Source organism: Eublepharis macularius, chromosome 5, assembly GCF_028583425.1.
Source record: "Eublepharis macularius isolate TG4126 chromosome 5, MPM_Emac_v1.0, whole genome shotgun sequence".
NCBI classification, from domain to species: Eukaryota; Metazoa; Chordata; class Lepidosauria; order Squamata; family Eublepharidae; genus Eublepharis; species Eublepharis macularius.
In genome coordinates, this window is record NC_072794.1 from 167,277,625 (window position 1) to 167,304,059 (window position 26,435).

Genomic DNA, 26,435 nt, shown 5'->3' on the forward strand with positions numbered 1-26,435 from the left:
CTCTCTTCTGTCTCCTCAAATTGGTCAGACTGCTGGCCGGAGACTAACAGAGTAGCTCTGTCTTCCCCAAATGAGAGGAGCAGGAGGGAGGGGGTGGAGAACCATTGAAATGCTTGCATGCTCCATTCTTGTGACAAACACACCACTTCGCCTTCCTGTCGCTTTGTATCTTCAGGGGTGCATGGCTACCTTCTCCAGCCTTATGGGGTACCAGTACCACCAGAAGCGGTGTGGGAAGCAGCCATCAGAAGTGGAAAAGCCCGTCTTCACATGTCCCCATTGCGGGAAGATTTACAAGTCCAAAGCTGGGCACGATTACCACGTGAGGTCGGAGCATCCGTCAACGGTGAGATCTTTCCCCAAGCGATTATTGCTAATACTTCAATATTAGCATGACGCTTTGTAATCTATACCGCAATTGCATTTTGAGGGGAGCAGTTTCGTATGCAGGCACCCAGCCAATCTGTAACAAACACTCTCAAGCATTAATCGTGCACCAAATATATTCCGATTTCGGATTTGTACTGTAAACAAACCATGCAAATCAATAATATGCAAATGAATTCCTTTGCTCACATTTACTCGATTGGCCTTCCCTTCTTTCATGGTATGGCTCACCTGTCTCGCAAGCTTTGTACAGTGATTGAAAAAAAGTCCTTCCCAAAGACCGATTTTCTGGAAATCTGACTGACATATTGTATGGTTTGAGGTCTCTCTCTAAGGGCCAAGCTACAAGTGATGCCAGACATGTGTATTTTAATGTGTCAAGGATGCAATATTTCCTGGAAACTGTAGTGGAATACAGCATAATGTCCCCAGCACGGGGAGGCAGGGGAGGGAAAGAGGCTTTCAAAGACAGCCGCACAGGATTGCTGGGGAGAGGAACTTTAACGTTGTTTTCTTGCATTCTCAATGGAGAGAGGAATACAGGACCCTGTCCCTAGCACAGAGAGGCAGTGGAGGGAAAGAGCTGACAGTTCATCTCTGCATTGAGATGACCAGAAAACAATTTTAAAGTTCCTCTTCCCCAGCAATCCCACGCTGCTCTGTCTTTGCAAACTGTCTTTGCAAAAGCTCTTCCCCTCCTCTGCCTCCCTGCGCTAGGGACATAATTCTGTTTTCAACTACAGTTCCCAGCTAACATTGCATCCCCGACATGTTAAAAAATGTGTGTCTGGCGTCACTTGTAGCTTAAATGCCATACACGCAGGGCTTTTTTTCTGGGAAAAGAGGTGGTGGAACTCAGTGGTGGAACTCAGGACTGCACAGTGGTGTCACTTTGGGTCAGGTGGAACAAGGCGGGAGTTTTTTAAAGTTTAACGGAGTTCCGGCACCTCTTGAAAATGGTCACATGGCCGGTGGCCCCGCCCCCTGATGTCCAGACAGAGGGGAGTTTAGAGTGCCCTCCGTGCTGCTCGGCGGTGCGGAGGGCAATCTAAACTCCCCTCTGCCTGGAGATCAGGGGGCGGGGCCACCGGCCATGTGGCCATTTTCAAGAGGTGCCGGAACTCCGTTCCACCACGTTCCCCCCTGAAAAAAAGCCCTGCACACACAAATAAGAGTCTTTGAACTCCCCCACGCCAAAAAGTTTATTGTGTTTCCTAATTCTCATTAGATCTGCTTTTCTTCTCTGTCACCTTTGAAAACCTTTCTCAGCCTCCTGCACCCCCTGAAACAAAGCCTGAAGTCAGCCCAATCGAAGATTTCGAGAGGACCCCCAGTGGCAGGATCCGGCGCACGTCTGCCCAAGTCGCCGTTTTCCATTTGCAGGAGATAGCTGAAGACGAGCTGGCCAAGGACTGGACCAAACGGAGGCTGAAGGACGACTTGGTTCCTGAAACGAAACGGGTATGAGCCTCCAGTTGAGGGGTGGCGGCGGCGGCGGCGGTAATAAACCACATCTCATGTGGTTTAATGCTGTGTTTTGTGCGTGCTTGTAAAAGAGAGGGAGAGTGGGAAGTTTCATATACGGACTTTAAGAGATAATCACTTGGAAAAAGTAAATGATACCTTTTGAAAATGCCTAATTTAACTGTATTATGTTAGTCATTAATTTGGGAAACGCTGCATTTTTATTAAGGGATAGTTTTCTATGGAAAGATAGTGGAAAATATGAAAAACCGAAAATGTTTCTACTGTGCATTGCTGGTGTGTATGTCTGCAGACTGCTGAACAGCAAGGGAGTCGGGAGCTTTTGCTTGTGAATTTGGGGTCAAAGGACACCAGCATGCAATCCAAGAGGTCAGGTTCTATCAATTCACGGGCACCATTAGCTCAATGAGGAAATTGAAGTTGTTCAAGATTTTCTATTCCTTGGCCCAATCATCAACCAACAGGGAGACTGCAATGAAGAAATCAGAAGAAGATTGAGACTTGGAAGAGCAGCTGTGAGAGAAGTTGATAAGATCCTTAAAGATAAAGATGTCCCTCTGGGAACCAAGATAATCCAAGCTATGGTATTCCCCATTGCCAAGTATGGATGTGAAAGTTGGACGGTAAAGAAAACTGACAGGAAGAAAATGGATTCATTTGAAGTGTGGTGCTGGAGGAGAGTTTTGTGGATACCATGGACAGCCAAAAAGACAAATAAGTGGGGTACTAGATCAAATCAAGCCAGAATTCTCCCTAGAAGCTAAAATGACAAGACTAAAGCTATCGTACTTTGGTCACATCATGAGAAGACAAGATTCTTTGGAAAAGTCAGTAATGTGGAAGGCAGCAGGAAAAGAGGAAGACCCAAAACGAGATGGCTTGACTCAATAAAAGAAGCCCCGTCCTCCAGTTTGCAGGATCTGAGTAGGTCTGTTAGAGAACGTTTTGGAGGTCTTTCATTCATAGGGTCGTCATAGGTCGGAAACGACTTGACGGCACATAACACACATACTTGGACTCAAGAGTCCATACCAAAATTTAATATTTTAACTTAATTTATACCCAGCCTTACTTCCAAATGGGGACCCAAAACACCTTATGTTGTTCTCCTCACCTCCATTTTATCTCCCGAACAGCCCTGTGAGGTAGGTTATGCTGAGGGTATCCGACTGGCCCAAGGTCACCCAGCAGATTCCATGCCAGAGTAGGATTTGAACCGGGTCTTCTCAGATCTTAATCTGACATACTAACCACTGCACTACGCTGGCTTTTGAAACAGAAGAGTTTGATTAGGAGTGGGCGATTTGGCTGGGGAATAGGGAATAGGGTATAGATACCATAAAAATATATATTTGGAATTATTCATGTCTATCCAAATATATATGGCATATTTGGATATGTTTGGGTAAAGCAGTATTTATATTACTGAGTTATACGGGTATATTTGGGGATATCCAGGAATCGTATTTTAAAGATTGAAGCAGCTTGTTTCCCCACCTTTGCAGGCTTCCCAGGCAACAGGAGGAGAGGGGGAGGGAAGCAGCATTATTGTGTGTATTTCTGTGTCAGTGCTTGCCATGTACCATTGCCAGGTCTGTCTGTTGCCTTGGTATTACTGGCTTGCTAAGTTAGATGCTGGGATTCTCTGGTTTGATGTTGGTTCTGTCAGGCTTGCAATAATGTCCCTTCAGTTTGGTTCTGGTGGGATTCTCTGGTTTGATGTTGGTTCTGATGACCTTGCATTGCCCCTGTATTCTGTCTGGCATCTTTGAGTGACGCCGGTTCTGTTGGTCTCGTAACAGTGTCTCTTCCTTCACTTTGGTTCAGCTGAGATTCTCTGGTCTGACATTGGTTCTGCTGGGATTCTCTGGTTTGGCGTTGGTTGTGTTGGGCTTTGTTGGTTCAGCTTGCATTGGAATTGACTTTTGGCCAGTGTGTTTGGTTAAGGTTTCTTTGCCCTGGAAAGCTTTGGAATTTTTCTCCCATAGGAAACAGTGGCTGGGAGCCCATGGAATTGGACCTCTGAGTTGAATATTCTTGAAACTTGGATATTCTTTCATAGACAGGAAGAACTCAGTTTCCTGCAATGTTGGTGGAGGTTTTATTTTTGAAAAATGACCCCCCCCCCAGTCCCCCGGACATTTTCCCCATAGGGAGTAATAACTAAAACCAAATTCAAATTATAAATTGGACCCAAATAGGAATATGAAATAAAGAGCCCTGTGGCGCAGAGTGGTAAGCTGCAGTACTACAGCCCAAGCTCTGCCCATGACCTGAGTTCGATCCTGGCGGAAGCTGGGTTCAGGTAGCCACTCAAGGTTGACTCAGCCTTCCATCCTTCCGAGGTTGGTAAAATGAGTACCCAGTTTCCTGGGGGGTAAAGTGTAGATGACTGGGGAAGGCAATGGCAAACCACCCCGTAAGAAGTCTACCAAGAAAATGTCATGATGCGACATCCCCCCCATGGGACAGTAATGACTTGGTGTTTGCACAGGGGACTACCTTTACCTACCTTTAGGAATATGAAATATTTATAGTATTCTGGATATTTATTTATTTTATTCGATTTGTATTCTGCCCTCCCCACATCAGCAGGCTCATGGATAGATACCTGGATCCAAATAAAACTTTTTTTTTTTGGCTGGCCTCCCCTAATTTGACCTATGTTTAAAGATATTGATGGAGTTCCTTAGTAGCTTTCCAAAGAGGATCAGGCACACAGCCATTGTGAGGGGGTGGGGGAAGTAATTTATGTCCTAGACAACTTAGTACGAACATTATTCATCTCAAAATTTACTTGTTTGCTCTAGTTCTACCTTACCTTTCTTTGGTTCTAGTGGACCCAAAGCTGGTTACCCCAAAACACCTTTACAATAATTAATGATAATACAATTTTGAAACTTCAATAAAACTCATGAGGTTGGGGCAGGTAACTTGTAGCATCAGTTGTGATTTTGTAATGCTGCTGACGCATGTGTTTTGGAGAGATGCGTTTGGACTTGAACATGTATGGTAGCTATTATTAGGTAGAGTAAAATAGGTATTACAAATTTTGTAAAACATCCATTTAGTTTCCCCCTCCTACAGATTAATTGTCTTACATTTCTCCAATCAACATTTCCCACCCTCTTCCCCCCTTACCCTTGACCCCCCCACAGCACTAAAACCTATTTAAATCTTAATATATTCCTCTATTTTAATACTTCTGATTTTTCTAATTCTTCAAGGTAAAGTTCTTTTTTCACAAATTCTAGTTCTCTATCCTATAGACATCAATAGTTATCCATCGATCATAATTGTCCTTTTACATCCCATTCATTTTCCAAATATTCTTTAAATTTTTCCCGATCCTTTAAAAATTCATTTGTACTTTGTTCTTTCAGCTTTCTAGTTAATTTGTCCATCTCCACCATATGTAACAGTTTTTGTATCCAATCTTCGATCTCTGGTATTTCCTCTTGCTTCCGATATTGCGCATATAATAATCTTGCTGCCACCGTCATATACCATATTAATGTCCTATCTGTTAGTCTCATTTTTTCCATTTTAAGTCCAAGTAGAAATAGTTCAGGGCTTTTCGGTAAATTACCTTTTATAATTTTCAACATTTCTGCGTGTATTTTGGACCGATATTGTTTGGCTTTATCACAAGTCCACCACATATGATAAAAAGAGCCTTCATATTGTTTACATTTCCAGCACTTGTTTGACATAGCATTACTCATATTTGCTAATTTTTTCGGTGTTAAGTACCATCTGTACATCATCTTATATCCATTCTCTTTTAAATTAACACATGTAGATATTTTCATGGTATTTTTCCACAAAAATTCCCATTCATCCATTGTGATACGTGTATGGTAGCTATTAACGTGATAGCTGAATGTCCGTGCACAGGATGTCTCTGAATCTCGGTTGCGCATAGACAAGCATTGGGAAGGCTTTCATGCCCTGCTTTTGCGTGCTTCCTTGAGGAATCTGTTTTATTGCTGGTTGAAACAAAACGTTGGATTTGGTGGAGAATCCGTGTTCTGACTGAGCAGGGCTCTTCTTTTGATCTTAGGAACCTGCCTGATGCTGTATCAGGCCGCTGAATGAAATTACCTATTACTGCATATTCGGTGGGGAGAGGGGAAGGGATGGATGACTTTTTGGCTATAAACGCCACATTTGGTTATCCGCCGCCCTTGAGAACGCTTGGAATGGATGCCCGCTCTTCCTGTTTTCAGCAATAGCAACTGTGGATGCTGGAAACAAGGAAGGCCAAGGCCCATGTATGAGTCCCCCAAAGCAGGCAAAGACCTAGAGTCTCTGTACACGTTACTCACCTACGTGGGTTCGTTCTCGTGGCCCAGGGTACAGCCAGTTGCTATCTTGGGATCAGGTAGCAATTTTTTCCAGGCCAGTTCGGCTAGGGATCCTGACGGTGTTTTGCCATCTTCTGGGCATGGAGCAGGGGTCACTAGGGGTGTGGAGGGGAGCAGTTGTGAGTTTCCTGCATTGTGCAGGGGGTTGGACTAGATGACCCTGGAGGTCCCTTCCAACCCTATGATTCTATGATTCATGCCAGGGGTCTTTTCCAGCAGTGTTCGCTGAGATCCTTGTACCAGCAGTCTGCGCCCTTCCTTTTCAAAACCTAGGACTATCCTATAAACCCAGTTTGCAACACGAGATCTAGTTTTAATTATTTTTTCCTTCTCCGATTCTCTTCTTTTGCGTCTTTTTCATTCTTGTTAAGTATCATATTTTCTTATTATTTTATGATAAACAAATTGTATGTTGATTGTTGTGGATTTTCCGGGCTGTATAGCCGTGGTCTTGGCATTGTAGTTCCTGACGTTTCGCCAGCAGCTACAATGCCAAGACCACAGCTATACAGCCCGGAAAATCCGCAACAACCATCGTTCTCCGGCCGTGAAAGCCTTCGACAATTAAATTGTATGTTGGCCCCAGAAACCTATTTAAAGGATTCTATAGCTGGACCTTTAGCAGAGTTATATCGTTTGCAGTGAAAGTGTGATCGTGGGCGCTGTAAGTGTAGGACAGAAAATAACAAACCATCCACTTGCTTATATTTAGAAAGGAAATAAGAGTTCTTTATTGTGGGAACTCCATACTCTGATAGGAAAGGAGGAGAGATAGATTCCTATCTACCTATCCAATGTAAGGATGGACGTGGATGGCAAGACAAGTCCTGCATCCATGAGGAGAGAAGGGAAAAGAAATGTGTGTCAAAACAGGAAGAGAAGAAGGTCATGCGGAGGAAGTCCTGAGAATAACAGTCTACACATCAAAGGATACTCAGAGCAGTAAATAGTAAACAGATGCCCTGGCCTCTCTATCTTTCTAACTCTTCGACTTGTCCTCCTCTGAAACCTGAGGAATGGGACAGTGTCAGGTCCTCCTCTTATAGCAGTTTAAAGGTGGTAATGGTGCAGCCGTATTATGTAACTCTATTATAGGTTCTTCCCCACCAGTTGAAAATGAATACTTTGTCTGGAAATGTCATGTTTGTACCAGAGTTCTTTGGCATGCAAAGCTATTTCTTACCTCTGAGCTACGGCCCTGTCTCCAGTAAACAATTTTGGACTGTGAATTTAGGAGAAAGAAGGTTTTTCAGAGAAGGGAGCAACCTGAACTGCTGAAAGCTGATTAAATAAATCTGTCAGTTGGAGGCCCTTCTTCCATCCTCTTAACTACACTCCATTCTTGGCTGGACGCGGTGCGGTCTCTTAAGAATTGGGCTACGGAGAGCTCCCCTCAATAAAAGGCTGTACAGAGTAACAGCATGGGGAAAAGTGCATATTCCCTGCCCGAGGCCTTGTCTTAACAGAGAGACAGTAATGCCTCTCAACATTTCTAAACCACAGCATGGGCTTCCGCAATTCCTCTGGGAAGCTGCGGCCTAGACGTATTGTAGGGAAGTTCTGAAGTCTGTTTTCTTGTGGAGGAAGAAACACAACAGCTTGTCAGCAGCCTGCGGTCGGATGAAAGGCCTCTTTCCTGCTGTAACTTCCGGAAGGGGCCGTTTCCACTCCACCTTAGTCAGTTTGATGCCCCGTCCAGGGCTTTTTTTCTGGGAAAAGAGGTGGTGGAACTCAGTGGTGGAAGTCAAGACCGCACAATGACATCACTTTGGGTCAGCTGGAACAAGGGGGGAGTTTTTAAAAGTTTCAATTGCCCTTGGCGAAAATGGCCACATGGCCGGTGGCCCCGCCCCCTGATCTCCAGGCAGAGGGGAGTTTAGATTGCCCTCTGCGCCGCTCGGCAGCGCAGAGGGCAATCTAAACTCCCCTCTGTCTGGAGATCAGGGGGCGGGGCCACCGGCCATGTGGCCATTTTCAAGAGGTGCCGGAACTCTGTTCCACCGCGTTCCCACTGAAAAAAAGCCCTGCCCAACCAGCATACTTTAAAAATGGCGTAGACAAATTGGTGCAAGTGCTGAAGAAGGAAGAACAGATGGGTAGAGGATCTCGAAATAAGTCTTGTGAGAAAATTGGGAATGTGTGTGTTTAGTGTGGAGGAATTGGGGATGCAAAGTAATTGGGTATGTTTAGTGTGGAGAAGACAAGACTGGAAGGAGACACGATTACACTCATCGAAGCACTGAAGGACTGTCTCATCGAAGTGGGCAAAGACTCATTCTCTACTGTATGGGGTAGGGACTAGGTCTTATGGGCTTAAGTTATAGAAGGTGAAATTACAGTCAAACCTTAGGAGAAACTTCTTAATAGATAAAAGAGATACTTTGATAAGGGACAAAGAATATAGACTATGCTACTGGGTACTGTCTCCTGATGTAGCTATATTTCTTTCCACTGAACGCTGCAACTGTAGCTCACGCTGTATTTTTGCTCTGTGCATGTTCTAGCTATTGATTATATTATATTCACTTGCAGTATGTAATCTGCCTTGGATCTCAGTGAGAAAGGCAGGCTATAAATAAACATCAATAATAATAACTGTATGAGTGGTATAACAAGCGAGGCGGTTAACGAGGGGGCAGGACCATTTCCTCTCTGGAGCTCTTCAGTCAGAAGCTGGGAAACCATCTGTCATGGATGCACCATCTTTTGATTTCCTGCACTGAGCAGGGGTTGGTCTAAATGGCCTACAAGTAAGGTGCCCAGATCCCTATCCCCTTCCAGTGGGAGGTGGGAGACCTGGGACTTTACCTTTCGAGGCATAAACATGTGAGCACTCCCAGAGAGGTATGATGACATCACTTCCGGGAAGTTACATCATCATGCTGGCCACAGGCGCACTCCCGTGGTTTGCGCGGGGCTAATTCTGGCTCAATTGCCTGCTGGTGGCGGGAGATCACTAGGGAAGATTGCACGCCACTGGCAAGCAACTGGTAAGCCTACCTAGAAGGCCCCTCCTGATTCCACGATTCTAAGATTTAAAATCTCACCACTCACAGATGCCCCCTCATAATACGTTACAGGGAGGAAAAGGAGGAACTTACAGGGTTTCGGTTTGGTGTGGCAGCTCTGTGTTTGCCATCAGGCTTGGTTCCAATATGAGTCCAACATCCAGCAGAGCATCTCCAGCAAAACCTGCAACATTTGTCTGTCATGCCGCACCCCCACCCCCACCCCAGCTGACTTCGTGACGAATTATTAACAACCGCCTCTTCTTTGGCAGCTAAATTATACCCGGCCTGGGCTACCAAAGCTGAACCCGCGGCTTCTGGAGACCTGGAAGAATGAAGTGAAGGAGAAAGGACACATCAACTGCCCTAATAATGTAAGTGTATAACAAAAACAAGAGAGGAACCCACTCAAATATAGCAAAGAAAAGTGAGTCCACACGAGCAGGGTGTAATAGTAAATCGATGAATACAGTATAGTCAAAACAATATATTGGAGTATAAAGCTCTCAGCATAATCAAGGAATCACAAAAAGTAACTGTAACAATAAATCATACATCAAGGTCAAAACTTAGAGCACCTATGAGAATAACACTACAAAGTACCAGGTGGAGCTGTTACTGGTGGGATGAAATACCATCTACTGCATCCTACCAGTAACAGCTCTACCTGGAAAGAAAGAAAACAGAGATTACTGACTTTACATTGGAAACTTACCTGTTGGATGTCTTCCTTATTGTATTATGTAGCACTTTGATTTGTAGTGTGATTCTCATAGGTGCTCTAAATTTTGAGCTTGATGTATGATTTATTGTTACAGTTACTTTTGTGATTCCTTGATTATGCTGAGAGTTTTATACTCCCATATATTGTTTTGACTGTATTGTATTAATTGATTTACTATTACACCCTACTCGTGTGTACTCACCTTTCTTTGCTAATAATGTAAGTGAGCAGCGTTTGGTTATAGGAAGTGACAAGGCACATGTATCGACCCAGAGACTTTCATCTCCCACCCCTGACGGCTCTCCTAGCCACTCAGGGCTCCTAGGAGCCTCTGAAAGTTCTGGTTGTTTGTTTTGAAGCACCCCTGCTTCCTGGGTTCTTTCGAGTGTGTGTACCTCCTTGGCAAGCAACACTGGACACAGGCAGGTAAAATATCTTATTGGAATTTCTTAAAGAAAGAACAGAGGAGCGTGTGCAAGGCAGAAACCGCTCTTGAAAAGCATTTAGGCAAGGCAGAAAACAGATAACAGCTTGCTGCTCTGAATATGTTTTAAATAGCTAAAATACTATTTGCTAACTGACTAAGCATCTCTGAGTTGGTCCCCAAGCTGGTTGATCTTACCAAAGTCCATCCACGCCAGCTTACTCGAGGCGTCCTGGCATGGAGCTGAGGAGCTCTCTTTCACCTTGCAGGTGATTTGCAATGGCTGCAAGGTAGCAAGACTGATGAATTGCCTAGGGACAAAAAGGCTTCTTGGAATCTAGGGGGGGCAACTGCCCACTCACAAGAACCAATCAAGGCTCAGTTACTTAATTGAACATTACAGCACTGTGAAAGTTTAGGGAGTACGGCTATAGCTGAGATCAGCGCCAGGCTCTGGCCTTCTCCAAGGCCACTCTCTCACGGGAAGAAAGCAGCCCCGGTGCAGTTAATTAATAGATCCTGGGACTTTCCCAGCAAACAGGCCTGGTAAGAAATCTGCAGGACCAAACCAAAGTTTGGCCTGAACCAAAGTTTGGCCTGAACCAAAGTTTCAAACTTAGCATTCTGTATTAAGTGGTCCAAGGCCTGGTCCTTACAACACATAGGGCAATCTCTCACCGAATTTGTCGGCTGAATGGGAGCAGCATTGGTCCCAGTAGCCAAAACAATGGTGCAGTATGGTGGGTTAAGCCAGCTGTGATTGATGGTGCATGCTACAAATTTGATTCCCTTTGCACTGTCGATAGGGACAGGCATTGTTTGGTTCAACAGCCTGTCCAGAACTCGCTAAGAGGCAGGGTTTTTTTTTTAGGGGACCTCTTTTGCATTGGAAGCCACATGCTTCCTAGCCCCAAGGGGGAGCAATATCTAGCGGCACTGATAATGTGATGAAACCCTGCATGCCCCTCTGAATTGTGGGTAAAGGAATTTTGGGATCCTGGAAACGGGGCCTGCATCCCCTGAAGCTCTCAATCCCGGCTGTCACAATGTGTTGACTAAATAATTGAACTGTGTGTTGCAGATAGGTTTGTTTCATTCTTAACACGTCAACTTTAGATGCGCACTTGAAAAAAAAGACCACGTGCAAAGCGGCCCTGTGCATCAACTGAGATCTTTGTTTCCCCCAGCTGCAGCCAGGCAATTAAGCTTTGGATCTCGTTGTGGAAACTCCACAACCCAGCCCTGCGGTTCATCCTTGGCAGCGGCTTGTTTGCTCATTAAGCACTGAACCCGCCTCTGTCTGAAACCCTTTTGCACCTCAGCCGTGGCAGGTTGCTCTGGCAGGTCAGCCAGATGTTGCAGGTCTCTTTGTTGCGGCAAAGCAACTTGCTTTTCGGCTGGAATTTTGTGTGCGTGTCCTAATTAGGGGAAAGACGGCACTGATTTTTGAAGCCAGGGGATGCAATTAGCAGAGCTGTATATACAGATCACGCATCGTGTGCATGCAGGCCATTCTGATTAGTTGTTTGCATGCATGGATTTTCAGCTTCTCGAGAGCGGTTGCATTTAATCTTCCCAACAAATCAGACACATTTATTTTTCCAGGAAGAAAAATAAAAAATACACACACACACACACACAAACCAGCTTTGGATGCATTTCTATAGCTTACTTCTTGATGTTTTTTAACAAGTCAAGTCGGAGTTCTCAGACCCAATTCTTATTCCTCACAGTCAGTCACAGCAGCTGTGGGGAACTAATTTCCCAATACTTGCAAGCCCCCAATTAGGATCAGCACTAGAGGTGGGCACAAACCGAAATACGAACCAAAGTTCATCACGAACCGGGTCGGTTCATGGTTCACGAACCAGCGGTTTGTTGGAGGACATTTCTGACAAACTGCGACGAACCACGACAATTTTTAAGGTGGTTCATTTTTCGATTCGTCACTGCAGACAGCCTGACACCGATCAGTTTCCTAGGCAATGGTGGGAGGGGCTTTCTGCAGACCTTCTGCTGACCCGGAAGTGACGAATTCACGAATCAAATGAACCGGTTCACAAACTGGGCAATTTCATGCCGGTTCATGGTTTGTGAAACGCAACGAACCACAACAAACCGCTGTTTTCCCACTTCATGCCCATCTCTAATCAGCACCATGGTGTGTGGGGCGTAGGGACTTTTGCCCTTCCCTGGTGCTGTTTGCCTGATCCAAAATAGCTCCTAGGGGTGGCGTTTGCCAAGTTGCGGGGTTGCATATGCAGTTCTGCCCTTCTCCTGTAACAACACTTTGAGTTAAGGTCAGCTCTGAGACTGGCCCGAGATTGCTGTGTGAGTCTCACGGCTCAGCATAGATTTGAACTTGGATTTCCCACGTCACAGCCTTGAAACTCAAACTACTGCACCACACCTGAGATTCACGTGTCACTTCTGGGCAGACCCACACTTTCGCCTTCCCAGTGCTGGGAGAGGGGCTGTCTAAGAACACTGGCGATGATGCAAAGACCTGTGGAGCTGCTTCCAGAGAAGACATAAGAGTTTGCAGCATTTCTTTGCAGAGTTTGCAGCATTTCTTAACACCAAGGGTATTTTCAGCTTGGGAAATGTGGAATGGCTGCGTCATTCCTGGCCAAGTTCTGATGTCGTGGCCAGAGGTGTCTGGCCTCTGAGAGTGGAAATACACATTATTAAGTACCCGGGGATGCTCAAATGCAATATTTTATGTGTGGTCCTCAATTCACGTGCAGGCTGTGTCTTGCTCGGCTCACATGCATGCTGCTCTCATGGGAGCTCCCTTTGTGTGATTGCATCCTCAAGTGAGTCAGAAGGGCAGAGCACCAATTCAGCTCTATTTTCGCTTCAAGAACAAGTACTGTAGGCTCCTTTGACTTGCCAATTTGTATTTATTTAAGGTATGAGAAAGTGTCAAGATCTACATTTCAATGAAAGGATGTGGGAGGTGGGGGAAACTGGGATTTTGGCAGTTATAAGCAGAGAATTTCCTTGTCAAAGATTACCTACAGGGGTAGCAAAGAAAGGCATAGCCAGAGCTATTCCTTTATAGAAATGTAATGCAACCGTTTGCATCAATTTTAAACCACATTCTTATCAGAATGTGGTGCCTCACAATAAATGTGAGACTTTTAGCAATCAAGGAGGAACTGGTATTGACCGCATGAATGTATTCACACGGAGCAAACTGAAGTGTGACTGTGCAACTGAGTGCACGGACAATTAGAGGGGGAACACATGAAATTAGGTTCACTTAATCATCCCTAGGTACTTAGTAATGTGCATTTCCACGCTGAGCAGCTTGGCTAGGAAGAATTCAGCCTTCTAAGTAGGCAGCCATCTATGATCTACCAGAAAGGGTTGTTAAGAGAATGGAGGGAATCTGAAAACTGGGGGGCTGGGGAGATTGCTTTTTGGAAGGAGTGAGATGTGAAGTCTAATTAATTTCAGACACATGCTTTTTGACAAGGCGCACGATGTTAACTAGGCTGAGCCATCCTGTAGACAATTCAGCTCGGTTTTCCTTTGAGCAGCGGCCGCTGCCGGTGCTGCTGTAAGATCTCCCAGCGCCCAGCAGGGCCTCTCATAACTGCTTGTTGAACGTGCACATTTCAAAAGACTCGTTTAAGGATAAATTTTGCCTACTAAGGACTAAGCCACATGACTCCCATTAGTCTTAATGAGAAGCATGTGGCGAGATCCTAGTGGACTGCTATCAAAGAACCTCGTGTTGATTAGATGGCATTCGCCATGAGAAGGGGCCTCCTGGGAACGGCGGGGATGTAGTCCAGGAAATGCAGGGACCCCTTTTCTGGTCAGGAGAGGGAGGGGCGGGCAAGCCCTGCTCACCGTCTGCCTTTCTCTTTTTCTTCTCAGTGCTGCGCCGCCATCTATTCCAGCGTGTCTGGTTTAAAAGCCCACCTTGCAAACTGCAACAAGGTAAGAGTCGTCAGAGACGGGCGGGACAGGGCTCATTCGTTTTGTCACTTGGTCTGTCACCCTGTGGCTGATCGCAGCTGCATGTCTGGGCTGCTGGTCTGGAGATGGAGAGGCGCTCGCCTCCAGCGGTGGCTGTTCTGGGCAGGGGAGGAAGTCGGCGGGGTGGAGAAGAGTTTGGAGGTTCTGCTGCATCAATGATAACAGGCAGCCATGGAGGGAAGGGAGGGGGCATGCAACAGCTGGATCAACCCACACCAGCAATTGGTGAGCCCAGAGGCGTAGCGTGGGGAGGGCCAGGAGGGCGGCCACCCTGGGTGCAAACTTTTGAGGGGGTGCCACATCCATGGCCCCCCAGGAGCGCCCCCACTCGCCTCCCCACCCCTTCGCTGCCGCCGCCAGCTCGGCACCCAATGAGCTGGGCGATGCAGCAGGCAGCCTGCCTCCCTGCTCGTCTCCTGACCATCCCCACTCCCACGGTTCGGGCCACTCGTATTCCCGCCCCTTACCTCTTTGTCGCAGCCGCCTACACCACTGCCATCAGCTCAGCGCCCAGTAGCAGTGCAGGCAGCTGCAGCGAAGAGGTAAGGGGTGGCGAGGCGAGCAGCCTGAACTGCAGGAGCAACCTGGGGCGGGCGGGGGCACACCCTTGTGGCCCGCCTCCCCGCTCCTTTGTCCCAGCCACCCGCGCTGCTGCTGCCTGCCTCCCAGCCCCCCTCCCCCCAGAGCGCTCCTGCAGTTTGGGCCATGCGTGCCTCCCTGCCCCTTACCTCTTTGCCACAGCCACCCGCAGCTGCGGTGAAGAGGTAAGGGGCAGTGAGGCAAGCTGCCTGAACCACAGAGCGCTCTTGGGAGGGCGGGGTCGCGCCCTTGCACGATGACATCATGGAAGTGACGTCATCGCAAAGGTATCAAGGGTGGCACTTCCTGCCCCGGGTGCCACTGGGTGAGCCTCCCACCAAGAGAAGAAGTTCTCACAGGAATCTGGGGCTCTGGAGAGCAAGCGCAGTCTGCCAGACTCTCGTAAAAAGGGCTGGGCCAGCAACAAATGAGGAGTCCTCCAGCCATCGGCTTCAGGCCTGGCAGGATGAAGGTCAGTGGAAGGAGAAAGGTGGGAACGGAGGCAGCCCCCTTCCCCTGAGGCCACAGAGGCAGTCAAGGGCCAGAAGATGGCGAAGGGCTGTGGAGGGACTGCATGGATCGCCTCTCCTGGCACTGCCTCTGTTTAATATATCTGGAGTAAATAATAGCCATTTCCACACACGTTGAATAATGCACTTTCAATGCACTTTAGCAATCCTTTGGAAGTGATTTTTTTGTTCCGCGCATGGAAAAGCAGTTCCAAATGTTCACTAAAGAGTACTGAAAGTGGATTATCCAACGTGTGTGGAAGCAGCCATAGACAAAGCATCTGACTGCATGTTTGGATTTGCCCTGGGCAAAGCAGCATGGAACTTCCTCAGAAGAGGGGACCTCTCCAGAGACTGCGACTCACCCCAAACACCTGAGGGTTACTACGCAGCGGCAGGCGCTTACCTGTGAAATCTGCTAGTTAATATCTTCTCCCCAGGGCTTGGTCTCAGTGCCCCTTCCTGTACAGGTGAGGAGGGTGGCAACCGGAGAACAGGCTTTTTCAGTGGTGGCACCTCTGGCACACCGTCCCCCTTGATCGTTGCCTGGCACCTACTTTATTGCCTTTTTGGCACCAAACCATTTCTTTTTTACTCAGGCTCTTAACTGAAACCTTTTGCTTTTCAAGCTCTCTGACTGGTACCTGTGTCTCCCACGGTACCTGTAGCCCAGGTGCCCACAGTAAGTTCTCCAGATGTCAGAAGTGTATGCTGCCAATGAAGTTGCTTTACTATGAATGAAGCAACTGTGTATTAACAAGATGTGCCTTCCTACTTTGATAAACCAATGAATTCTAGCTTCTTTGTTCTGTAACTTAGATAACTGTGCCACAGCTGTAGTTCTCCATTTTGGTGCGACAGCAGCTGCTTAAATAAAATGTTGTTGCTTCTTTTAACCTAGATCAGGGGTCCCCAACCTGCGGCCCACGGGCCACATGCGGCCCCCAAGCTCTTTCCGTGCAGCCCTCCAACCTGCTTATTTGCTGCTATCACCCTGCAATTTTGTTGCATTTTGAGTTAAGCTGTGGCCCTCTTTAGGCACTGGGCACTCTAATGCGGCCCCCATGTGCCAAAAAGTTGGGGATCCCTGACCTAGATTAACCGCAACAATCTTTTTTTTTTAAAAGAAACACTTTATTGGATAGGTTGAGAACAAACATAAAAAAAACATATACACTACACTGTTTCTTTCTCCTACAAAGTACAAATTTATCCCCAACCCACCCTTCCCCTCCCTCCCATCAGACCTCCAACAGCACTTGTACCCTATAATTCATACATTGTTCCCTCTAATTCTATTATTTTCCATAATCTTCAAAGGTAAATTTACAATCAATATTCAATTCAACAAGTTACATAATACTCATCAAAAATTGTCCATAGACCACATTTGGTCTTTTACATCCCAATTGTTTTCCAAATACTGTGACACTGAGAGATCTCTGTCTTTTGGTGCTACACCTCTGAAGATGCCAGCCACAGCTGCTGGCGAAACGTCAGGAACTACAATGCCAAGACCACGGCAATACAGCCCGGAAAACACACAACAACCACTGTTTCCAAATAGTCTTTAAGTTTTCTCCAATCTGTCAAAAATCATTTGAACTTTGTTCTTTTAGCTTTCTAGTTAATTTGTCCATTTCCACCATATACAAATGTTTTTGTATCCACTCATCGACTTCTGGTATCTTGTCTTGCTTCCAATATTGTGCATACAGCAATCTTGCCGCTATAATCATATACCATAATAATGTTCTATCCCTCACATTTATAGTTTCATTAACCACAACATTCTTGAAAACTCTTGAAAACTTGGCTCGACGCTAGTATTTTCCTAATCTGATTTTTGAAATCCACACTGCTGCATTTTCAAATAGACTGGGGAATGGCTGATTTGTCGGTTGAGCTGCTTCTGAAAGATGCATATAATACAACGAAAAACATCTTATTTCAAATCTATGCCACGGATCTCAGTTGCAAACAAATCTTGCCATTTCTCCTGTTCCCTTTGGGAGATTGTCCATTATGTACTTGTCAATGGAGAACGTATTATGTACTCTCGGGGTTGATCCAGGCAGAGTTGAAAGCTCATTCACGAGGTCGCTGATGACAGAAATCTAGTGTTTTAATTAGCTGCTCGACAACCTAAAAGAGAAATTACTGAAAGCCTTTATTGATCTGACTTCACCATAAATTGGAGGAAAGCTCTGCTCTTTTTGAGTGTTTGCAGCCCAAAATGAACTGCCTGGCTTCTGTGAGAGTTGTACAAAAATAGATTATTTATGTTTACATTTAATGAATAATGATTGCGGTAATAATAATAATAATAATAACAATAATTGCACTTATACCGCTCTTCTAGACAGATCAGTGCCTCACCCAGAGTGGTGAACAAGCTAGTGTTGTTATTATCCCCACAATACCGCTGGGGAGCCGGGGCTGAGAGGAGGGGCTTACCCAAGGCCACCTACTGAGCTTGTGTCAGTAGTGGGATTCAAACCAGTAGAGTGCTGATTCACAGCCGAACCACTTCACCACTGTGCTAATTTGACTTCCAAGGTTTGAAATGAACCAACATTGAGATATACAACACTTGAAGGAATGCCTTTTTGCATAGCTTCCAAAGTCCCCGTAAGATACCTTGCTGGCAGTGCTAGTAGGATTAGGGGTTGGATCCAGAATCAGAGAATCACAGAATCACGGAGTTGGAAGGGGCCATACAGACCATCTAGTTCAACCCCTTGCCCAGTGCAGGATCAGCCTAAAGCATCCCTGACTAATATTCATCCAGCCTCTTCTTGAAAACTGCCAGTGAAGGGGAGCTCACCACCTCCCTAGGCAGCTGATTTCACCTTTGAACTACTCTGACCGTGAAAAAGTTTTTCCTAATATCCAGCCAGTACCTTTCTGCATGCAATTTAAGTCCGTTGCTTCAGGTCCTATCCTCTGCTGCCAACTGGAACACCTCCCTGCCTTCCTCCAAATGACAGCCTTTCAAACATTTAAAGAGAGCGATCATGTGCCCCCTCAACCTCCTCTTCTCCAAACTAAACATTCCCAGACTGTTTCCCACTAATGGAAGGCACTTCCGTCAGCAGAACAAAACTTTGGTGCCCACTCTGCTCCTGCTGCAGCCCACTGATCTCCCTGAAATGTTGCTTTGAGGAGGAGGGAGGCACCCCCCCCCCCGGACCCCATGAAAGTTCAAAGAGCCTAATGGCTGAGCCAGGTTTTGAATCCGCTGCGGCATCATCGAATCATAGAGTGGGAAGGAACCTTTAGGGTCATCTATTCCAACCCCCTGCACAATGCAGGAAATTCACAAATATCTCCCCTCCACACACACACCCAGTGACCCTTACTCCGTGCCCCAAAGATGGCAAAATGGCTGGGGAAGATTGCTACCTGACCCCAAGGTGGTGATCGGCATTACCCCGGGCATGTAAGATGGGGCCGCGAGAACTAAGCACTGAGGTAACCCTTCTTGCCCTCCCTCTCATGATCTGCCCAGGTTCACAGAGTGGAAAGAGGATTTCTCTGCGTGCTCTGATGTGTGTGTTATGTGCCGTCAAGATGGGTCGGGGGCGACTTAACGGCACATAACACGCACACATCAGAGCATGCAGAGAAATTCTCTGCTCTGATGCTCCGTTGTTAATCCATACATTTCAGGACCAACTCTTACACTTAAAATAGGCTCTTACGCTCAACCTGCCTCTTCAGCCTTCTGTACCACGTCTGAAATAGGTTACAAGCCAGAGAGCAGCAGCTAGCTTGCCTCCATGGTTTATACTTGAGTAATTCCAGTTTGCATAAGCCCGGTGGATGCACGGCAGTTAGTAAACACTTTGCACTTACTGCTGTAGTCACTAGCAGGGCTCATTTTTGAGGGGGAATGCTCTGGAACACCGTTCTGGCAGTTCCCCCAACAGGTCACATGTCAGGTGGCCCTGCCCACCTGACTTTCGGCCATTTTGGGCCATTTCGGCCTAGATCGGGGCCGAAAAGGCCTAAATCGGGTCGGCGCTGGTCGGGGGAACCCTTCCCTGCTGGGCACCGAACCAATCTGGGCTGTTTAGGCCCTGATCCGGGCCCAAATGGGCCCAAAATGGCCATTTGGGGCCCGTTTTGGCCTGGATCGGGGCCGAAACGGCCCGGATCTGGTTGGTGCCAGGCGGCCGAATCCCAGCCATTTTGAGCCCGATCAAATCAATTATGCTAATGACACACTTCAGGTGATGTCAAGAAGCATGGCATATGCTAATAAGTTACGTTAATGAGTTCCTGCAGCTCTTTTTCTATGAAATGGCCCCTGGTCACTAGAGCAGCCTGTGTCACCAGGCAAGAGTCCCATCTCTCACACAAACATTGCAACTTGGTAATCAGTCGTCCTACTAGGGTGAAAAGAAACATCAATATCTCCGGGCTCAAAAGAAAGGTTGTTCAAGTTTGCAAATGGTTTGTTATGCCCATCTAATCCACACCGACAGGAAGAGCATGTAATAAAATAATTCCCGGACTGTACAACTTCAGACTGCACACCTGTTTGAATGTTCTCCTATGGGAGGAAATCTTTCTGCACATGGCAATAGAAAAGAGAAAGATATATGTCTGCCATGAGTATTTTCTGTGTTCTGTACTGATCCTCTGAGAGTATGTGAAGTTGCACATTGGTGGCCTATTTGGCTGGGAGTTGCTTATCTGGCAGGTGCCTACTGTGGTGTCTACTTTAGTTTTTGCAGGAATGTGTCCTTGAGTGCCAGCTTCTCCCTGGGAACCGAAAATAACTTCATCTCTCCTACAGTTCTTCTCGCCTCCTGTCTCAAACCCCCTCCCCCCTTCTGGCTCCTTCGCGCCAGAATCCTAACTGTCCATATCCTAAAGGCAGGAACTTTCCCTATAACTAACCCCTCCAACCTTACACACGTCACTTCTGCCAATACCCTTGTCTGTGTATGCTGATACTGATGGATCTCTCATGAAGTAACTTTAACTCATACCCTGGAGTGGGTGCAGTAGAGTACTATGGGGATCTAAATGCCAGAACCTGACACTAGTAGCACCTATAAGAGTAACAAAATTTGTGGCAGGGTATGAGCTTTTGTGAGTCACAGCTCACTTCTTCAGATACAGCTAGAACGTGAGACCATCTGTCCTTATAGCTTGGAAAGTGGAGTGATTTCAGATGCCAAATGACAATAGCCGGAGAATGACCATAGCAGTCGTGATTGCATAGGGTGAGATATGCAGAAGGATAGTGGGTGTGGAGAAATCAGCATTGGCAATGAGACAGGAAGCCTAGGTCTCGATTCAGTCCAGGGGGATGCATTGTCTTGAGCTTCATTATCGGTTGCGATTCAGCAGCCTCTCTTTCTAATCTCCCTTTGAAATTCCTCTGCAGGAGAACTGCTACTTTTAGGTCAGCAACTGAATGTCCTGGAAGGTTAAAATGTTCCCCCGCTGGTTTTTTTATCTTTCTACACATAGATTTTAGCCATGTGTTCTTTCTGACATGCCTGTTTTATTTCTTCCTGAGATCTAGATTTCTAGGTGCAATGTCTGTCTGTCTGTCTGTCTGTCGGCTCGTTCGGCCACATAATTCCTTTACCTGCTGTCTGAAGTGGCAATGTCCAAGAGCAATGCTATTATCCCTTCTGCCTTTTGTGTTGATGAGCTCTTAAGTTTTCAGAGTGGAAGGAGTGGAAGGAGCGGGAACTCACACAACTGGTGTTTGCTTTGCAGGGAGACCACTCTGTGGGGAAATATAGATGTCTTCTGTGTCAGAAGGAATTTAGCTCAGAAAGTGGAGTCAAGTATCACATAATTAAGACCCACTCAGAGGTAAGTGCTGGGCTCTGCCGGTCGAGGAATTTCCACTGGAAATGTTGTCAGTGGCTCAAAACCTTCTCGAGGACTAGAGAAGTGTGATTGCGATGAGGGTGTGCTTGAGGAGGGCTGGCCAAGTTTATGTCTTTCGCTCTCCTCTTTTTGAAAAAAAAAAGTTCTTTTTTTTTAGTACTCTTGGAGAGGTTTTTAGACTTTCTCCCCTCGGGGAACTGTCTATCGATCCGCACATCTGCCAAGAAACTACGGCATATTTGCAACAGAAATCTGTCAGGGGAGGGGTTGTGGCTGCAGGGGAGGTGCTGTGGCTCAACGGTAGAGCATCTGTTTGGAATGCAGAAGGGCCCAGGTTCGATCCCCAGCATCTCCGGTTAAAAAAACCAAGTAGTAGGTGACATGAAAGACCTCTGCCCGAGACTCTGGAAAGCAGCAACGAGTCAGGCGAGACAATGGCTGATTCCGCACACGTTGGATAATGCACTTCCAATCCTCTTTAGAGATCATTTGGAACTGAGTTTTTCGTGTGTGAAACAAAAAATCCAAATGATTGCTAAAGTGCATTGAAAGTGCATTATTCAATGTGTGCGGAATCAGCCAATATTGACCTTGATGGACTGAGGGTCTGATTCAGTATAAGGCAGCTTCTTATATTCATGTGATCAACAGAAACCGCAAAGTAGCGTAGATGATTTATTGGCATGTTCTAGGGCATACGCACAGTTCTTGCTGGTCCATCTTGTTGACCATTGGTGTTCCTCTGGATGTACTGCGAGTGTGACCTAGAACACATTCCAGAGCCCCTGCAACTCTGGATCGCAGGGGCTCTGGAATTGCCAGGGCATAAGCTTATCTGCCATCTCCCTGCATACCAGCTGGTGATGACACAGGAGGAAGTGATGGGCAAACCTACAACTTGCTGTGGGTGGCATTGGCTGCGTCCAAGCAGAGTGCCCATTGCAGCCGCATCAGTAGCACAGCGGCTCAGCTTCATTCCGGCCATCAAGAAATTTTCCCAAAAGTTGAAGGGCCAATCCATCCTTGATTGCAGAGGACGATAGCCAAGCTATCAGGCAAGTTTATCTACCATGACAGAGCTTGAGAAGCCCTGATAGGCTTATGAGAATTCTCCAGAACATCTCTTGAAAATCCCCTTGCTACCGTGATTCGGGGCTTCACTTAAAAGGCGCATGGGCAAATGGCTAGAACTTCGTTTGCTAGGTACGACGAATGGAATCGTGCATCTGAAAAAGATGCAGAGATCACGACATTGACCTCCAAGGAGTCTTCCCGCCTTCTGTGCGTGTCTCCCTCCACACGGAAGAACTCGCGCAAAGATCCTTCCTAGTCTTGCTGGCACTGGAAACAGGATGAGATGGTGTCCAATTCAGAGCCCTCAAAAGTGGGCAGAGACTAGGGTTGCCAGCCTCCAGATAGTGGCTGGAGATCTCCCGGAATTGCAACTAGTCTCCAGGCCACAGAGATCAGTTCATCTGAAGAAAATGGCTACTTTGGGGGGTAGATTCTATGGAATTATGCCATGCCAAGGTCCTTTCCCTCCCCAAACCCCACAATCTCCAGGTTTCACCCCTCAAATCTCCAGGAATTTCCCAACTGGAAGCTGGCAACCCTAGCAGAGACCCAGACAGGGTCCTGTCTCCTTCTGTTCTTCGTGGCCCACTGCCTGTGAGCTGCCCATTTTTGGGAGCACCAGCTCTTCCGACGAACTGTTAAGCAGTTTGAGGGCTGGGTGAAACACTCCTGCGGGCTTTAATGTGGACATCCGGCCATAATTTGTCCACCTCTATTTAGAGGACATGTACTATCCTGGAGGGGAAATTCCAGTTAGGGGCAGGGCTCATTTCGAGGGGGGAATGCACAGGAACGCCATTCCAGCAGTTCCCCCAAAAGGTCACATGTCAGGTGGCCCCGCCCACCTGACTCTTGGCCATTTGGGGCCTGTTTCAGCCTGGATTGGGGCCAAAACGGCCCGGATCGGGCCTCTGACAGGTGGTAGATCACTCTCCCACTCAGCAGTGTCCCGATCCTGACCATTTTGGGCCCCTTTTTGGCCATTTTCAGCCCCTTTTTGCCATTTTGGGCCCAATTTCAGCCCTGAATGGCCAGGATTGGGTCCAAAACAGCCAGAATAGGTGATGTCAGGGGATGTGGCATATGCAATCAGTTATGCCAATGACACACTTTGGGTGATGGCAAGGGGCATGGCATATGCTAATGAGTTATGCTAATGAGTTCCTCCAGCTCTTTTTCTACGAAATGACCCCTGGTTAGGGAAAACTTGAAACGAGAATGTTCTTCTAGACAGATCTTGGTGTGATTAAGCATGTATCCTTATAGGGGAGCAAGACACCGCCCCCCCCCCCAAATATCCTAATAGACAACGTAGTCAAACAATTTCTCGACTGTACAACTTCAGACTTCCGTGAACATGAGAACTGAAATAGAATCTTCTGGAGCAAACCAGTGTTCCATCTAGGCCAGGGGTCCCCAACATTTTTGAATTTGGAATTCTGACAAAGTGTGGTGGGCACAGCCACAAAATGGCTGCCACAGAAGGCAGAGCCAGCCCCCCAAAATGACTGCCGCAGCTTACTTTCCACCACACAATAAAGATTCTTGTGATGTAGTGGCAGCTGTTGCTGATGCAACATTTTTAAAAGTCTGCCCAGCCAACCAAATCTCCAAGGACCAATCAGAAGCCTTACTGGGAAAAAGCCCCACCTGGCCCCGCCCACTTCCTAAAAACAGTGAGTGCCAAGGAACATGTCAGCGGGCACCACAGTGCCATGGGTGTCACGTTGTAGAGCTCTGATCTTGTCCAATATACTGTTTCACACAGTGGCCAGTCAGTCTGTGGAGGACCAACAAACAGGACTTCGAGGCCCTGATGTTGATATGTTTGTGTACCCATAGAAGAGCATTTAAACATATTGGTGACCATGTATTTCATCGTTGTCCTATGGAAGAGAAGATTTCTCCACATAGAAAAGTCTTTTGAAGACTTAGGCCATGTGCTATTGCTCAGGATTTGCATAATAACAACAACAACATTCGATTTATATAACGCCCTTCAGGATAAGGCATAGAAAAGTCTTTTGAAGACTTAGGCCATGTGGTCTTCTATTGCTCAAAATTTGCATAATAATAACAACAACATTCAATTTATATAACACCCTTCAGGATGACTTAACACCCACACAGAGCGGTTTACAAAGTATGTTGTTATTATCCCCACATTTGTTGCTATTATCCCCACAACAAAACACCCTGTGAGGTGGGTGGGGCTGAGAGAGCTCCTAGAAGCTGTGACTGACCAAAGGCCACCCGGCTGGCTTCAAGTGGAGGAGTGGGGAATCAAACCCGGTTCTCCAGATTAGAGTCCCACGCTCTTAACCACTACACCAAACTGGCTCTCTTATGTAAAAGATATTTTGGGGATATTTTATTACAATATCCTGGGAGAGCGGATAATGATAGATTAAATATACTACTTGCCGACAAAAGTAAATGGATAACGAACGATACAAATGACAAAGTTCATTGCAGGGGTGATTCAGGCCTTATCAAAATCATCTGCTGCTGTTGCAGCTAATGGTTTTTGCCGACTGTCTGACTGAATTGCTCGAATTGATGCTGGTTTTAGTTTAAACTTGTTGTGATTTTAAAGATTGTTATAAAATTGTAAGGTATGTTAGAGTTTTTACTGTTACTGTGATTGTTGTATTATAATTCTGATGTTGTCAATTGCTAAGGCTGTGAGCTGTCGCAATAAAGCTTATGATGATGATAATGACATTGAAAAGTAGCATGTCAGAGTAGGCTAGAATTTTTCTCCCTGATATCTAGTTTTCTGTGTGCATGGTTTTTTTATTTAAGGGAGCATCAAATTCTAAAGGTTCTTAGCTCTTTTTCTCTGGGGAAATCTTCCAATCTGATCCAAGTTAGGGTGATCAGATTCCTGAAATTTTTTCATACCCACCCTCACAATTGATGCCATTTTAGGCTCTTGGGTTGTATTAACTCAGATATCTGTTCCCTTTCGCCCTTCCCCTAGAACTGGTTCCGAACCTCTACAGAGACGATCCAGAAAAAAAAGAGCAGAGAGCAGACCGTTCCCGACAGCGAAGAGCAAAAGAAAAGCCCAGATGGGAAGAAAAGAGGCCGAAAGCCAAAGGAGAGACCCCCGGAAGTTTTCCTCAAAGAAAGCACAGCAGAAAAGACTAATCATAAGAAAACAACAGGGTTGTGGCAGACCGCAGACTGCAGCCCTGATGGGATAGAGCACAGCAACAAGTCCCCCCACAGCAAGAAAGGGGGAGCCAGTAAGATGCCCGAGAAATAAGAAGTTGAACAACTCTCTAATGATTAGTTTACAGCCCAGGGTACTGGGGGGGGGAGGGCTGCTCCCAGTTTGCAGGCCCCCTCCGCCCTCTGCTCATCCCTTTTTGAAATGGAAAACCACTTTAAGGCATAATCATGGACATTTGTTTCACACTGGAAGAGGAAATACACACACACCGGATGGTCGATTTGATTCCTCCATCAAAATCCTCCGCTCCCCACCCCCCACCCCCGGATTGTATATACACTTGCACTCGCGGACACCTGTGGATCATACGCCGCATCCATGGATATGAAAGGTGATAATGGCCATCCGCTCATTGTTTTCTCACACTTCTACATGGGAAACTGTTGCCGCTCAAGCAAGGAGGGAGCCGCCGGAGGCAGAGAAGAGCGGACAGGAGAGCAAAAGTGCAATATAGGAGCCCAGGTTTAAGCTCTTCATTCTTTTTTAATTTGTGGATTGCTTTTCCGTCAGCAGTCATGTGTTAGGAATAGAGCTGGTGGGAATTCTATGGATGAAATTTATCGTCGTGGTGGTGGTTGCAAACCAGTTTTTCTTTTATAATTTCCCTAGGAAATGATTTTGTTTGTTTTAATTCTGATGAAATCGGTTGACAATGAACTTTTCCGAATTCTTGTTATATATATTTTTTTAATGCATTGATTTCGAAGCTTATATGTCTTCTAAAGGTGGCCGGTTAGATTGGCAAGAAGTTTTATGTGGAAGCTTTCAGGAAGCTAAAACCTGGAGAGCTT

General features: G+C 46.4%; 1 protein-coding gene across 1 annotated transcript in view; it reads left to right on the forward strand.

Annotated features, from left to right (window-relative positions):
- The window catches only part of ZNF512B (zinc finger protein 512B), an 82,857-nt gene extending 57,175 nt beyond the window's left edge, over positions 1-25,682 (forward strand). Inside the window, exons 12-17 of the mRNA XM_054980864.1 lie at positions 176-346; positions 1,657-1,848; positions 9,520-9,621; positions 14,284-14,346; positions 21,216-21,314; positions 25,390-25,682. Of these exons, the coding sequence (XP_054836839.1) occupies positions 176-346; positions 1,657-1,848; positions 9,520-9,621; positions 14,284-14,346; positions 21,216-21,314; positions 25,390-25,677 (915 nt within the window). The 3' untranslated portion in view covers positions 25,678-25,682. The remainder of the gene's footprint in view (positions 1-175; positions 347-1,656; positions 1,849-9,519; positions 9,622-14,283; positions 14,347-21,215; positions 21,315-25,389) is intronic.
- The last annotated feature ends 753 nt before the right edge of the window (positions 25,683-26,435 follow it).